Genomic DNA, 17,404 nt, shown 5'->3' on the forward strand with positions numbered 1-17,404 from the left:
AGTGTATTTTTGTGTTTGTCAGTGTTTTACTTAATGTTCAAGGCTTAAATAACAGCACAATGGACCACAGCACTTTTTTTTGTCAAGATTAGAGAATCAAGTACACACATATGTTGTGAAATGTGTTACTTCCTTAAAGGGGATGGCTAGTAACTAACTGATCAGTGGGAATCAGTGGGAATGCTGAGGGATGATTGTTCCAATCCTTGTGGGATTCATTTAAGAGTACATTATATATCTATTCTTGTGTGAAAATTATTTGCTTCAGAATGGTCTCATATTCAAGTAATGTGCAGTATAATGTTTCCAGGTAAGCGTCCCTGGTCAGTGACGGGGCATTAATCTGCACATTACTTAAATATGAGACCGTTCTGAAGCAAATAATTTTCACACAACAGCAGATATATAATGTACTCTTAAATGAATCCCACAAGGATTGGAGCAATCATCCCTCAGCATTCCCACTGATTCCCACTGATCAGTTACTAGCCATCCCCTTTAACATTTCCTGCATCAACCATCAAAACCAGATCAAGGAAAAGACCTCCAAAGAGCAATCCCAAATAGTGTTCAGCAGAGAACTTTATCAAATGGAGCAAATTTAGATGGACTAGATGGTAGAAATGTTACCACAATAACACTTCAAATAAGAAGGCACTGGCAATTAAAGTTTCACACATTTTCAACAACTGTATAGTGACATCGGTTGCAACCATATATTAGTTAATTATGTCACCAGCTGTTGATAATCTAAAACCTAATTCCATTCCCCTTAATGTTATTGCTGCTAATTTACCACAACCAAACAAGCCTTTGAAGTTTTTAGTTTTGAATATGTATCAAAAAAGGGCTGCTTAGTGAAGACTACTGGGTAAACCATTCTACCACATCACCCAATTGAATCTGCATATGTTTTGCTACCAATATCAATCCCCTAAGAAAACAAATGAAATCTATAAAATCCATCACTTATTTAATATTAGAAATTAATATTAATTGTGCTGAAACCTCCACCTTTAATCTATTTAAGCCAACTTTAACATGATGTACTGAATCTCACTTGAAATATTCCTTTAAAGAAAAAAAAAAAGGTAAGGTACATTGTACCTAGGCCCATGACAGAAAATATGCCTGCGATTACCGTCACACATTCTTCGGGCATATCAATCACTTTCACTGCCCTTCTCTGACTGGTTGACATGATCTAGCACTGCCCGCCTCTGCCACGGGGCAGGTCCTGGCACAAATGAGATACCTCTCGTCACGTTGGAAAGCTGACAATATATCATCAACATTGTTTCTCATCAGACGAGATGACGCAAATGTGAGTAAGGCCAGCCCCACAACTCATGGTTGCAAACACAAATCTTCTCCTTTTTCTTCTCCAACTATTTGTTTCCTCTTTTTTTTTTTGTTCTTTATCACCAAAGCAAAACACAAGAAGAAAATTGATGTCACCCAACAGAATGCACTCTCTCATTCCCTTACATATCATGTCTCCCTTACATATCACGCCTCCTATTGCCATGGCAACGCAATAATCAAACATCTCTTCGGCAACTGCAGGGCTTTCCTTCAAACTGAATCATCTAATGTACTGCCCTTTATAATGTAGGCATACTGTACTACAATCCCAGGGGTGTAGATTTTCATCCCGGAATCTCTGCCAAAAGGGATTCAAGGCAAATAGAGTGACCTGTATCACATTCTTTCCAAAGTCAAAGTTCCCCTGAGTGTAAGAAGAATGTCGCTTATGTTTCTTCAGAGCAACTCTAGTCGCGAGTCCATACCATTCCCATTAACCCTGTACACAGCTCAAAAGCCATAGGTCACCTCTGACAATCCATATTGTCTTTGGTACCAGTTATAGATATTAATGTGAGTAATGAGATTCAATGACGATCCTACTGAAATTGGCAGCAGATTTTAAAGGACAAGTTCACCTTCATAGACATGTGGGTTGAGTGAATGCAGCAATAATTAGTAGAACACATCATTGAGAGTTTGAGGAAAATCGGACAATCGGTTCAAAAGTTATGAATTCTTGAAGTTTCAGCTCAGTCACAGCTGGATGAGAAGACTTCTATAGCTTGTGATGTCACATGTGTACAACGATACAAAGAAAGAATAAAGAAAAATCAACATATTTTCACTTTTCTTGCATAACAAAAGAATACTCGACTGCTCTCTTTCAGAAGGCAGGGGAAATAATATTACCCTTAACATACGTCAGTAACAAGTTAAAGAAATGTGCACTTTATTCAAAAAGTGAAGTTTTGTGAAGTTCTCTTTTTATTTTCCTTGTATCGTTGTACGCATGTGACATCATACACTGCAGTAGTCTTCTCATCCAGCAGTGACTGCGCAGATACTTTAAAAATTAATAACTTTTGAACGGATTGTCAGATTTTCCCCAAATTTTTACTGATGTGTTATACTAATATTGTTGCATTCACTCAATCCACATGTATATGAAGGTGAACTTGTCCTTTAAATACAATGCTGTCTCTCGACTAGAATTGCTCTGATTTCTAATCTGTCCACATCTACCGAAGATGTTGACTACACATGACCCACATGATTGTTATTGAACTCATCATCAAAGCTTTTAGGAGTTGAGTTTTCAGCTCTACAATTTTGTATATCATGCAATGTATGTCTATTGCAAACTTTCAAGTCCATTTGCAGAGCCTCAAATTAGATCTCAGTGTGAGTTAACAGGCCTACAGCTGAAACTGCCACTATAGCATTTCATTTAAATGTCTTGTAGTTGAATGGCAAGTACTGGTTGAGAAAGCATCAAGATTCAAGGGGAGGGGGAAGGGGATGGGAGGGGTGGGAGAGAGGGGAGAGGAGAGGGAGAGGAAAATGGGAAGAGAGGGGGAGGGGGAGGAGAGGGGAGGAGTAGAGATGCACGGAAGAAGATACTTGCAAGTATCTATCACAAGAAAAAGAACTCTGAAAGGAAGTAGGGCTGGATAACTATGACTGCCTGTGCACAGCACTATAAATCCAGTTGCCCATGGCAACAAAAACTCAATGCAGTAATGCAAGTAATATGGCAGGACACCTGCCTACTTATTTAAATACAAGCATTGGATGGGAGGAAAATCGTTTGTAATCCATGTTGCATTGTTCAAGAGATGAAAGAGAAATGGAGAGACTCCCACTCTGCATATATGTTTTGCTCATTTCCGGAGTGGGCGTGGACAGCAGTCACAAGGTAACCAGGAATTGTCACGCATACCTAGCATGAATGTAATTCCGAGCTCTAATTTGATTAAAATTTTGTCCCTAGCTGGTGCTTGCAACATGACATTGTTCAGGAAAAAAAGTCACTGCCAGTCATTCTGCCAATAAGGAAATGACATGCTGCTCTACCGCTTTTAGCTTTGACCTCAAACATGACATACATGAGGGTACTGAGGGCTCCTTCCCTCTGTATCAAACTCTGTAATGTTGTCAAACTCTTCATCATTTCCGCATCACAGAATTACAGTGTATTTCTCTCCTTGAACACATCACACCACACACACGTACTTCCTAACTATGACTTGTATTTGATTACTGTGTTGAATGTAGAAAATTGGTATACAGCCCCTAGAAATGTTTATTTCCCCTGATGGCTATATGGCTTGCCACATCAAGGGCAAAAAAACTGGAAATGTACTCTCTAAAAAAAAATCGAGTGAAAATATTCACTCCTGAAGGAGTGAATACAAACAAGAGTGAATTTAGAGTGAAATTGGAGTGAATTTTGAGTGAAAATGTTCATTTGGGAGTGACCTCAAGGATCACTCGAAGATTTTGGAGTGATCCCTCAAATTCACTCCAATTTCACTCTAAATTCACTCTTTTTTGTATTCACTCCTTTAAGAGTGAGTTTTTGAGAGAGAGCACTTTAACAATGCGCTTGTCTTGTTTGAAATTATTCATTTTCCTGAAAACAGCTTTTTGATTCTTAAAACATGAAAAAATACACAGAATATATTTTTCTACATCAACTTATCAATTTCTCAGATCATTTTGTGACCTTCAACTTTAGCAAACTTGCATTGTACATCCCTACAGGAACTGGCACTACACGAACATAAACAGAGACCTCTTTCCTTCCGTACTGTTCAGGACGAGAACAATTTTGGAGGAGATCTTTTTCCTTCCATACTATTTAGGACAAGAACAATTTTGGAGGTACATGCTTCATGGTATTTGCACAAAATTGCACAAAAAGTTCACAACATATTACGAATGCAGACACACATTTGCCATGAGGTCATCATGCATGATGTCCTTTTTCGAAAGTGGAAAAGACTATTATGGACTCAGGTCCTTTTACGACTGACTACACAACCTACTACAGTGTACATATGACCTCTCCACAAATGAGAAAACAGTATAATACACATATTGATAGTTTGATCAATAGATAGATAGATAGATAGATAGATAGATAGATAGATAGATAGATGGATAAACAGATAGACAGATAGATAGATACTGTAAGAGCTGAAATTTTTGCAGTGGTTTTATTTTTGCAAATTTCGCAAATTGCCTTTGAACCGCGAAAATAACAACACGTGAAAATAACAACGCACGAATAACTAAGTTCAGTTAGACCCTCGCAACCTCGAAATTAACAACATGCGAAAATGTCATCCAAGTAGCAATTCGCGAAAATATCTGTTCGCGAAAATTTCAGCTCGTACAGTAGATAGATAGACATAATTTGTAGATAGATCAGTATAGATAGATAGATAGATTGATAGATAGATACATACATACATAGATACATAGATACATAGACATAATTTGTAGATAGATAGATAAATAGATAGATAGATAAATAGATAGATAGATAGATAGATAGATAGATAGATATTTTTAATCTCCATGTTTGAGGTTTGGCAGGGTTGGCAATGAACACTTTTCCATCCTCTTGCACACCCAATGTGCATCAGACAAGCATACAAGCAAGTCATTGGGAGTGGGGCGGGGAGGGGGAGGGGGAGAGACTGTTGTGGTTGTGGCCTTGCTCCCTTCTTCTTTCGCTCTCAAGGGTCACAATATTCCTTGATGTTCTATCCCTTCATGGCCCTATCAAAGCTCCCACCCCTCCTTCCTGAAAATTACTTGGGTAGACATCACACTTCTAGCCTTGGTTGCTTGCCAAAAGTACAAACCCACACCTTCCTTTTCCTCCATCTATCTGAGAATTTCCTTCTGAACGAGTTGAAGGGGGCAGGATAAACATACAACAGCAACAACAAGACAACAACAGCAATCACAAAAACAAAGGTTGAGGCTGTGACTGTTGCCATAGCAACTAACACTGTAGGTGAAGATGGGATCATATCAACCAGGGGTGCTGTTAACTCCGGTGTGTGGGTGCTGTACCCACACACTTCCAAGAGTTCACACACTGAGAGAAGGCATTCAGAGGAATCCTTTTTCTTTTTCTATTTGAATGTTCCTTTTTGGGGGGTGGGGGGTAAGCATGATGTATGCTTTTTGATCTTTTTAGGATGTTTTACTCCAAAACTTCTTTCAATGAACTAGGCCATCACTTTCCAAATTCAAGAAGCAGAATATTTCTTCTACAATCCCTCCTTGAAGGGCATTGCTTTTGCTCAAAACCTGCAGTTGATGGACAATCATTGCATCAAATCTTGGCTATGAACATGAGCTTATGGTTGAGTATTTTGCAATAACAGCTAGTATTCCCTGACTTTCTTCTGTCTTTAACAAACAAACAAACAAACAAATACACACACACACATACTCCTATACATAACAGATTTTCAAGCTTATACATGTTCAGCATTTTTTTTTCTTTCTAAAGAGAGCAAACCTACAACCTTCAGACAGTATCATGTGTTGTCTATGTATAATGAAGCTTGCCTTTAATAATCATGGGTTGTGCAGGGGTAGATATACACATGCATACTAAATCCAAACAATTCACTGAGGAAATTTCCAAGAGTCAGTTTTCTTTTTGTATTTACGTCAAAGAGGAATAATTACTTTTACGGGAGATAGCAGAACAGTTCACCTTTGACATTTTGAGAATTCTTGGAGCCCATGATAAGAGTAAAATATGCTGAATTAAGGCAAGAGCCAATCAAAGAGACATTTGCCAACACATTGTATAAGACAGTGTCGATAGATTACTACCCATACTAGGAAGCCATAGCGACAGGTAATGATAAATACAGTGGCTCCCAGCAAAGACGTATCAATGTATTTTTCACTGACACATCCACGGAGACTTTACCCTGATGAGACTCAAGTGATACAATATGAATAAATCGTGGGAATTTGAGGGGGATAAAAAAAGACTAACAGCAGGAATGTATTCATGACTTTATATGTCCAGGACTGATTCAACCTACAGCTCCTAAAACACGGTGCCTCAAAACAACCACCTTTGATAAAATGCATTAAAAATAACTTAGGCATTGTAGGCATCTCCATCTTCAGTTCTTTGTACACAAAATGTCATGAAGTTCAAATCTTCTCCTTTTTTCAAATAAATTATGTTAACCCTTTGTGTGTTTTGAGCATCATGTGAGCGTCATGTGGTGTCCAGTTATTTGCCTGATTTTTCTCAAATCTACGTGTATGATGATTTGTTGCCTTTTTGCTTGCAATTATGAATTCAAATCAATCAAACACTTTAGGGATGAGGGCTATGTCTAGGTAGGAGTGCAAGAGGTGTAAATGTACTTCCAGAGACTCCAACTCTCCCATTTTCGACGGGAGATCTCCCGCCGAAAACCCATTTTTGCAAAATCTCCCGTTCTCCCGCTTATGATTTGATTTCTCCCGCCCTGGCTCTGAGTCTCCCGTCAGAAAGGATTTCTTACTTTTCTTACAATTGCTATCGTATGTTGAAAAAAAAATAAGCCTTAGATAGCACCAGAGAGCATCTAGAACCCTGGGAATTTCGCGCTTCGCACACATCAACTTGGAATCTCCCGTTTGCTAGGGGTTTCAGGCGGGAGAATCTCCAGATCAGAAGGTGCTTTGGGTTGGAGTCTCTGTACTTCATAGGTAACAAAACTTCCATTCATAGCACATCTTGTCATCTATGTGAAGTCAAAATGAACCTTAATATGAGGTTAAAAGTTGTTGGAGTGAGCTATTGTGAAGAACTTTTAATGCTGCATTTTCCATTTTACGCAGGAAAAGGCATACAATTCTTTAGCCTACTATACAGACTGTACTGTTAACTACAGCTATCTACAATTTAATTTCTCCTTCCCATCAATTGGATTGGAAAGTCAGTGTATTATTTGGTGAGAAAAATTATTGAAATAATTGAGGATTTATTTGTCAATCGTTGCTGGAATCAATAAAGACAGGTCACTATTAAAACCACACAGACATTGTGATTCGCTGCACGTATGTGAATGAATGAACAAATGGAAGGGGAAGACGCGAAAATGGAGTATGCAGCTGAGAAGTGTGATTAGAAAAGTAGCACGTAACTAAGCCTGGGTACTACACGTACTTGCAGCATACAGTAGGTATATTCAGCATCTACTTTTAAACAGCTTTGCCGTAGTATGTATAGAAGAGGCCTATACAGTATACGCCACATATTGTAATAGTGAGTCTACATTTTTACGAATCGTGACTTCCTGACGATCTTGTGAGTGGTTAAATTTATGATCGTGGAGAAGAGTACTGAATGGAGAAATGTAAATGTGCACATCACATTCATATCGCAATCAGAGTCAATATTTTCGCGTTTTTAGATTTGCGAATAGCACCTGACTCTCGAAAAAATAAAAGCCTCTCAAAATATTCAGCATATACAGTATTATATTATTCACAGGCCTTTACTTCCCCTATGCAAAGGGACTCAATGTGCCAAGTACATAAGGAGAGTAGAACCTATACACAATGTTTGTACACGTATATGAACCATGATAAGCAATGAAACTACAAACTCATTGTGTACACCAATTATCCTCTTTCTTCCCATAAAAATGGTGATGTTTGCACTTAGGCACGCTTGCACTGATTGCACCTAGGTGGAAAAAAGTTACAGTTTCTATCATGGGGAAAAATGCATTTAACATCAACCATGCAAATTGACTGGCTAAGTACTAAGAGAGACCCATTCACACGTATGAGTTGCAACTAGCCCATAAATGTGGATAGCAAGATGAGGTGTGTGGTTATTTTCTGCAGTGGCTATTGCAACGGATTATAAACCATTATTCATACTTGATATGGAAGTGGCTCAGCCACATGGAAACTGGTTATGTTTTACCCATTTTATTTTTCATGGAAACACTTGGTATCTTCAAAAAATACCTTCCAAAGTTTGGTGAATTTGTATGGACTTTCAAGATTTGCCGATCACACCCAAATATGGGAAAATACTGAATAGGATCAATTTGGACACACACAGGTTGTTTCCATTTTCTCTTCTTTTTAAGCATTCATTGTTTATTTTCAATCCTATTTTTTACAGGCCTTCATATTCACACAATACTGTAAAAGTGGATATTTTCACGTTTTAAGTAATTTTTCGCACTCATTTGGGTAAGATGAGTTTCGCATGTTTTTGATTCCGCAGAATCAAGACATCAACTAGAGAAATATATGCCATGCAAAAATATTTGCCTGCTTTTACTTTCGCGCTAGTTTTTCATTGCACGGAATGCGCAGAAATTTCAGCACCTCAAAAAATTTCCACTTTTACAGTATCAGAGAATCTGGTAGCATGTATGACAATGCACCTCTGATTTTCAAAGTGGAAAGATTGTTAAACAGTGCCTTTAACATCAACACATGCGATATTTACAAGCCTTCCTTCATTCCCTAGAGTTAGGTTGGATAATATTTTGGTAATCATTTCCACAAATAATATATGGGCACAATTTTTTTTTTTCTTTTACCATGCGGAAAACTATTATGTTACAGGGCAGGAATTAGCAACTCCAGACGGTCAGTCAACGTATGCAAGGTCTAAGATCTGGTGTACAGCTCCAAACTGCATGTCGGAGGCGACCGATGAATCTTTCATAAGCTACACCTACAGCGGTAAACATGATTTCGAAAACCCTGGACGATCTGGGCGAAGGTGGAAATGTGTCGGGTGGCATCAGGTTTGATTTACGGGGCTTAGCATTCCCAACCCCAACTCCACCTCCTCGACTGCAAATAAGCAACTCATATGAATGTCAGATACAAGTATAGCCTTCCAGCCTTGCTGTGTATCACCTTTGGAATAATCAAAGCCAACCTGGCAGTCAGTGTTGTGCATCTCTCAAAGGCCCTGTCCAGACTTGTAATGATGTAATCATGTATTTCAGGTTGCACTGCTGTCTTTAAATACAATTTTGTTCTGAATGAGTGTTATTTCAGGTGGATAAGATTGTCACAAAGTATTGGCTTTGTTGGAAGAGATGAAAGTGGACAGACCTCTACAATTGACCTCATCATGATGGATTTCATTAATACATAACTAGATTTTTCAACATGGCTATTTTGGGGGCTATATTATGCATTATATAGGCTGGAACAGTGTATCAAAAGCAGTGCCCCCCCCCCCCCCCCCTTCCACAGCTTTCTTGCTACATATGTCTTTTCTTAACCCATTGAAGATGAGTCCCGAGAGTACTTGGGAAGGTGTCTATGGGAAATGTGTGTTACAGCAAAATCAGTCTGTCATCAATGGATTAATCTTGAACTGAAGTTGGATGAATGGATGTAACTGTTATAACATCATAATCCTTACTGTACTTTTTTTTTCGTACACTGACACAGATACCTGGAAACGACTTGTCAATGCATAAAGATTACCTAATCTCGCAATTTGCGACACCATGGCCTTCTTAACTTTACAAATCAGTCAAGTTTGGAGGAATTCCTGACTGCTGATGAAAAATCTTGGCAAAGTTCAGCTAGATGCCTGGGCACAAAAAGAATTTAATAATTCATCTCGCAATACATCAATCATATTAATGCTCCACAGTGTCCCCTGTTCTAACACAGTCAGTCATCTCATTCTTTGTTACTACAACTGTATGTGAAGTCATCATCATTACTTATTAACACATGGCTTCAATCACATACTGCGCATACAAAATGATTAATACATCCACTACTCCAGGGAGAGACAAGTTTTAGATGACAGCTAGTGTCATAGATGTCTCCGGAGAAACAGTCAAATCAAAATAATACTAACAGCGATGGCAATTTTTCTTATTGGCTCCTCTGAACCATCAATTAGGCCACGGGAATATCTACACGTATCATAGTGCATTCCTCCCTCAGCTTCTTTTTGTCCTTTTTCAATCCTTGTGTCCTATTGTTCACTTTTGCCTTTCAAGGAAAAATAAATAAATAAATAAAATCACATCCACACTCCCATTTTATGATCAACATCACACCAGGCACTCCACAGAGCTCACTGAGTAATTAACAAACATGGATGATTTCATCTGTCCTTGTATATATGCTGTCTTTTCTTTTATCTTTTTTTTTCCTTTTCCCCTCTCTTTCAATTGCTTGACTGATGTAATTCTGCTCTGCCATCTCTCAAAAGCTATTTCTGTTGTCTAGTGTTTGACAGTCTTCGTCAATGTCATGTAATCGTGTCCATCTCTGTGTTTGCTGTATCTTCCCTCGATGTCGAAACAAGCCTTCAAGTTAAAGGGCTTCTACACTTATTACTTCAACCTTCACACAGACCATCTTGGCACAAGCTCTTTAACACTCTCATCCCCAACTTCAGCCTTTTGCATACAATGTCCATGCCAATTTATGATGGTGGTGTTACCAGGGTTAAAGTCTCAATTTTTCATTAATTCATTCATTCCTTGTGCATTAGTAGATTTCCTTGCTCCCATTCGAGTTTCAGAGTCAATATTGTGAACACAGGGTCCTCAGTGTCACCAACTGTATTCTTTTTTTTTTCCTCCTGTGAGCAATTCATTTCACTGTGGTCGAGTCATACTGAATATGCTTATTAGTATTAATAGCCTTTTACAGCAAACACAATTGTATGATGTAACAAAAACTACAAACAAAGCAGTAGGGTTATTGCAGCACTTGTTCATTCCTGAGCTGCAAGCACTCAGGAGCACTTGATTACTTTCTATATTAACATATGTACAGGGGACATGTACACAGTGGTATGTGATGTGTATTAGCTGTTGATAAAATCAATTTGGCCACCATCTTGTCAATGGTGACTGCTGGTATCAGTCCATCTAGGCCACATTTTGTGTTTCTCTAATGAGTAGTTGCTACACACAAGTTAGACTGAACAAGTGTTCTGTTTCAGGTACACTTTATCTGTATACGCCCACTCGCATAATGTACTCAGATTAGATCCAGGCATCAGGTAGTCATCATGTTTTTCTTTTGATGCAACATTAATTCAAGCTTTTATTTAACGTGCAGGATTGTCAACCCAAAAAGGGGATATTATACTTTCTGTATTCACCATATATTTTGCAAATTTGGGACAAGTGTAGGATAATATCATGATAAGTTGCACTGATTATCAAGAATCATACTGACTGTATGAGAAACATGATCCTTTTTAAGAGAAAATTCAGTGATTCAAAGCTTTGGAGACAATATACAGGGCACTTGTGTCATATTAGCAGCAATATTTTGTGAGGATTTATTCATTTGGCAACATTTCAGTCAACTCGCAAAACTTGCAAACATATGAATAGTAGGAAATACACCATGTACAAAGTACACTTCTGTTCTCTATGGGTTATGGGAAGAATTAGGAGAAAGGATGGCCTGCTAGCACAAAGACCATTGCAAAACGGCAAAAAATATACCCCCTTACACGCTATGTGTGGGCGGGAGTATAATAATGCAGGATTCTCACATAATATACACCACAAGACATAACTTCCTCTTCTCTGGCTCAGATTTCCTCTGATTTCCTTTTATTTGGATTCTTTTTTTTTTCTGTGACCCCACAAGTCGCACTCGAGGAATCACAATGCTGCTGCTGTCAATGACTTAGACAAACCTCCAAGACTCCGTGCCGTCACTATTTGAATAAGTATGATGGTTCTGTTGGCTGAAGTGGTGCAGCGTGACAAGAAATGGCTTTTCGTTGACAATCAAATCTAACTCAGCCTCTTCTGGAACAAGTATTGTGGCCATAATAACGATAACATTGGACGATATGGTCGTATTTACCAACAAAAACCTTTTCATCATAAGTACTCTCCTTGAAGATAGCTCTAGCCTTATCAGAAGACAAGCATGGTCATTTTATATCGGTCAGGGCTACTCACCTCTTTGCATCCGGCGTTGTCCACCAGTTCATAGTTGCTGGCGTGGAGAGGCTGACCAGCATTGACTGGATTCAGGACCACTTTATCCCCGACCACAACCTGTTCAGGAAATATAAAGATAGTTTTCAAGGGAGTATTCTATATTAAAGTTTGTGAGAATTTTGGATGAAAACAATTGACTGGGAAAGAAATTATTGATGAGTTGTTCTGAATTTAAGCTGATCACATTAATATTCTGATTCCATTCTGGGTTTTTTTTTTCTCTCTCTCTTGGATATACACTTTGGATCTGAATGCTGCTTAAAGGATGTGTACAGTTCTGGTCGAGGTGAGGATTTAGCTTTTAATGTTTTGCAAGATATTCAGAAACCACTCTATGAGATGTCAAAGTGCATGCAATTCCAAGGGGGATCAAAAGTTTATTTGATGAAAATCGGTGTTGAAATGGCTGAGATATCCAAAAACAAGGTGAAACAAAGAGATCCTAATAAAAGGCGTGGCCTGTAGTCTTTTATTATTATCACATTTTTGGATATCTCAGCCATTTGATAACCAATTTTCATCAAATAAATGTTGAATCTTTCTTAAAATTACATGCTCTTTCATATTTTATAAGAGGTTTCTCAGTATCTCACTTAGGAATGTTCAAAACATGAATCCCCACCTAAACCAGTACAATACAGTCCCTTTAAGAAGAAGGATGGAACAGGGAGAAGGAGAAGATGAAGGAGATGGAGAAAAAAGGAGAAGAAAAAGAAAAAGAAGAAAAGAAAGAGAAGAGGGAAAGAAAAGAGGCATTGTCGAAATACAAGAGAAAAGAAAGAAGACAAAGAGAGGAAATAAAAGGAGAAGAAAGAAAGAAAGAAGATAAAGAATTGAAAGAGGATATACTGTATAAGTACAAACTGTATATGCCATGATTACAGGTGTATGTGTCACTAATTAAGAGTTATAAGTCAATTTCACAAGTGGTTAAACTTGCTATCAAGATCCACATTAACGGAATAAGAAATAATTACAATATACCATCCCTTATTTGGGAAGAAAAGTCACTGATTCTCACACTTCGAGACAACACACTGTGCATTTGTCTTGCGGGAGACAATATTTTAGCAAATGGATACAATATCAGTCTAGTTTTCTTCAATTTGTCTCCCTCTAGAAACGAACTGAAATCTGCTTGATAATCTCTTGCTTTAGCATCAGTCTACTCACAAAATTTGTGATAAAAACAATGTGAAATATACCAAATGCACGGTACATCAAACATTACAGGTTTTAAAGGGGTGGAATAGTATAGGTGGATGTGAGGTTTGGGCTTATAACTTTTTGCTGGATACCAAAAAATCACTTATGAAATAATACAGAGCATACCATTCCAAGAAGAATTCAACGTTTATCCGATGAAAATCGGTTTTGGAATGGCTGAGACATCCCAAAACAAAGGAAAACAAAGCGATCCTAATAAAAGGTGGGTCCCACCCTTTTATCATGATCGCTCTATTTTGGATATCTCAGCCATATCAAAACCAATTTTCATCAAATAAACATTGAATCCCTCTAGGAATTACATGTTCTTTCATATTTCATGTTAAAGAGGTTTCTCATTATTTCACCATAAAATGTTAGAAACCTGAAGTTAGGGTTCAACCAGAATTATAAAATGGGCTTTAGAATCTCTGCAATCTGATTGGTCAATCATCATGCATTGATTTGTACTGATCCACGTTGAGCCATGCATCCCGTAAAATCTGAACGCATGGCTCAAGTCTTGTATATAGTGTTGTAGGCGTACCGGATGCATGATGGGGAAAATGGTTGTATTTCATGAATTTTATATCAACACAAATGATGCACAGGCCAATTTCGTGGATCAGGGAGAATTGGATGCTCTCGTTTAACTTTGGAACAGTCTAAAACCCACTCACTGCGCTCGTGGGTTTAAACAGTTCCAAAATTAAACTCACCCATCCAATTCTCACCGATCCACTCTGTCCTGTGCATCATTTGTATACCATACGATCCCTTTGATACTCACATTGTCACCCTGGGACCTGAGTTTGTAGAAAGGCACAATGTAGAGCCACGACCCCTCATTGCCATTGGCATCCAGCGTCACCCTCATGGCATTCTTCTCCAGCAGGGCGGGCAGTCGCTTGTTGACCGTCAGGAACTTGTTACTCTTGAGGTGGAGCAGCTGGTCGGAGCGGACAAGAGAAAACGAGAGAGAGAGTGAATGAGGGTAGTGGTAGCGATAGTAAGAATCAAGGAGAAGGAAAAGAAAACTTTCAAGTTTGACACAACAGTTTGACCAGTGGTTGGGCACATATTAGTTTTTAGGTTCAGTGTCACACTATGGAGGTACTAGGCGAGCAGTACCTCCTTGGTCGAATACAAAGTGCTACATATTCACTTAATCTGCTGCTTTGTCTTTCCAAGTCCATCTAATGCCTGTGATTGAGTGTTCTCTCCATGTACAAGATACAATGTACTGCATTGACTAGCTTTGTTTTCCCCTATTTCTCTGCATCTTTGGTCTTTGCTCCACATCTGTAAAACTCCCTTCAAGTCTAAGTTTGAAATTACTAACAACCTTTTGACAACTTCCAATCTGAACCAAAGGCCTACAACTCTTGGATCTTTTCCAGCAACTCTGTAAATACCACACTGTTTGTGACATATTGTGGGAGCCGAGCACCTTTCAATGTTCTTTTAATAGATATAATGCTGGTGTAAATGCTGTTGGTCGTCATCATCATCATCATCGTCATCATCATCACCATCATCATTGTTGTCATCATCATCATCATCGTCATCATCATCACCACCATCATCATCATCACCATCACCACCATCACCACCATCACCACCATCATCATCACCATCATCACCATCACCATCATCAACTCCATCACCACCATCATCATCAACATCATCATCATCGTCATCATCCTACAGAGAGAATCCCTTAAATTAGAGTTAGAACTCTCTCCCACATATATCACACTGAAAGTGAAAGAAGGACACGTTAAAACACAACAAAACAAACTCCAACCAAAATGTATGTAGAGCACAAAACATGGTATCAAGAAATTCCATGACCACGATTCATCACAACATCCCAATGTGCACATTGTCATTAGAATCATGATCAACATGGTCTTCAGTTAGCTTTTGAAATCATTCCCTGCTGTAGTGGTCTTCATAATCTAGGATATCGAGGGGATGTGCATAATCCATCATTCAGAATCAAATATTGCCACTCTCACCACTGATATATTTTTATATCAAGTGATATATCTTTGTCATTTTAAAGTGGCAATATTCTAGAAGCTCAGATAGACATGAACCCAGGTTAGATGGAGGAAGAACACTTGTAGGTAATTTTCACTGCACTGACAGCAGACGTCCATTTACCATTAATTAGCATTAATTGTTTAATATGTTACTAATTGCACACATTGCATGTGAGGCACTCCATACTTTAATTAGAGATGGGCTGACAATATCTCAACTGATGGCTGCTCCATCAGTATATCTAAGGCATCTCATAAAATAAGCAGCATGCCTCAGATTTGCACTATACACTCACTTCTTGATAATCAAACTCACAGTCAACCACTGAAGAACTGGCATTTTTGGCCATACACTGTAAATGAATTTTCTATAGAAAAAGGCTCTACTGAATAAACCCCTAGATTTTTGCAAACCTTACTAATTTTCTGGTGTGTGTGGGCTGTTTTTTTTTTCATTTATTTTGTGAGGAACAAACATTGAAAACAACCTGGTTAATTGATTATTCATTCAGATAATTAACAACACTTGGCAACTAGATATGATTTGATCCACAGAGTCCTGGGGATATTTTGTTGTCAAAAGTGTCTTATTCTGTCATTCAATTGGCAATTCTGAATTCACTGCATACTGGTCCATTATTTCAAGAAGAGTGGACTGCTAAAATGCATTAAAAGTCTTCAGAAAAACAGAAACAGAAAAAACAACACAATATATGCCAATTTGAGAGAAAAATAGGACAATGATCTTTAAAATGTGTTACCAATTCAAAACTCAGTCATAATATTAGGAATTACAGGCTTTTGACAATTCTACAACCAACATGAAAAATCATATATTGTATAAGGAACTTGAATTGGAGAATGATTTTACTACTTTATGTAACACTATCAAGGAATAGTATACAATAATACTATGCCCTGCTTAAGAGTTTCTGGTTAAAATTACTGGTAGAGGTGTCGAAAAAATTGTACCATTCACTGAGGGGTACAGCCCAGAAAAGAACAGTACTTTTCTAGGCATCGAGGCCCATAGTTTAACTAAACCAAAACCTTACCATGGAGTGTCAAACAGGCCAACACTCTTAAAAAGTTTGAAATATAGTATATTCCAGTGAAGCTCCTTCAACCAATCACTACAGTAAAGTTTTGAATCAAACATAATATTAAAAAAATTATAGGATATAGCATAAAAACACAGAAATGCTGTTTTCAGGACATGGCGGATGAACTTGACGTGTAGCTATTTGAGATTGCAAACAATGGACAGTCTCTGTCTAGCCGAGTTGAAGGACATCTTGTCAACTAATGTTATTCATACGACAGTGGTATTACTTTCCCAGGAAGTACATGTAATGCGGATCTCAGTGTACCAAAGCGAACATGTTTTGCAAGTTGAACATTGTGCCAGCATATATACCGAAGGGTTTGCTACAACAGAAACGGAAGTAGACCCTGGCAAAATATTATTATTATCTGAAAATGCCCTGAACAAATGGTCTACAGTACCATGGCTGGCAGAACCGGGGGTGCCAGGGGCTGCCCCCCCCCCCTTTTTGTGCACCATACAAAGGAATACATAAGGTGTCATCACTTTGGCCCCCCCCCCCACTTTTTTTAACGCGGAAGTACGGAAGGGGAGAGATGAGCTAATTACCTTTTTTTTTCTTCTTTTTTGCTTGTCAGCTGAAGAAACCCGGAAGTGAAAGGGGAGAGATGAGCCGATGACCTTTTTTTTTTTTTTTTTTTTGTTAGTTCATGAAACCTGGAAGTGCCCCCCCCCCCCCCCCCCACACACACACACACACACTTTTGAAAATGCTCCGC

The 17,404-nt window shown here is 38.4% G+C and overlaps 1 protein-coding gene across 1 annotated transcript in view; it reads right to left on the minus strand.

The window, feature by feature from the left end:
* The window catches only part of LOC139732501 (inositol 1,4,5-trisphosphate receptor-like), a gene marked incomplete at its 3' end in the record, with an annotated part of 116,967 nt that overhangs the window by 41,882 nt on the left and 57,681 nt on the right, over positions 1 to 17,404 (minus strand). Inside the window, exons 5-6 of the mRNA XM_071643362.1 lie at positions 14,323 to 14,481; positions 12,285 to 12,383 (exon numbers count right to left, since the gene is read on the minus strand). Of these exons, the coding sequence (XP_071499463.1) occupies positions 12,285 to 12,383; positions 14,323 to 14,481 (258 nt within the window). The remainder of the gene's footprint in view (positions 1 to 12,284; positions 12,384 to 14,322; positions 14,482 to 17,404) is intronic.

Source organism: Diadema antillarum, unplaced genomic scaffold (genome assembly GCF_040938485.1).
Source record: "Diadema antillarum isolate AM-2024a unplaced genomic scaffold, OU_Dant_1.0 seq00000429_RagTag, whole genome shotgun sequence".
NCBI lineage: Eukaryota > Metazoa > Echinodermata > Echinoidea > Diadematoida > Diadematidae > Diadema > Diadema antillarum.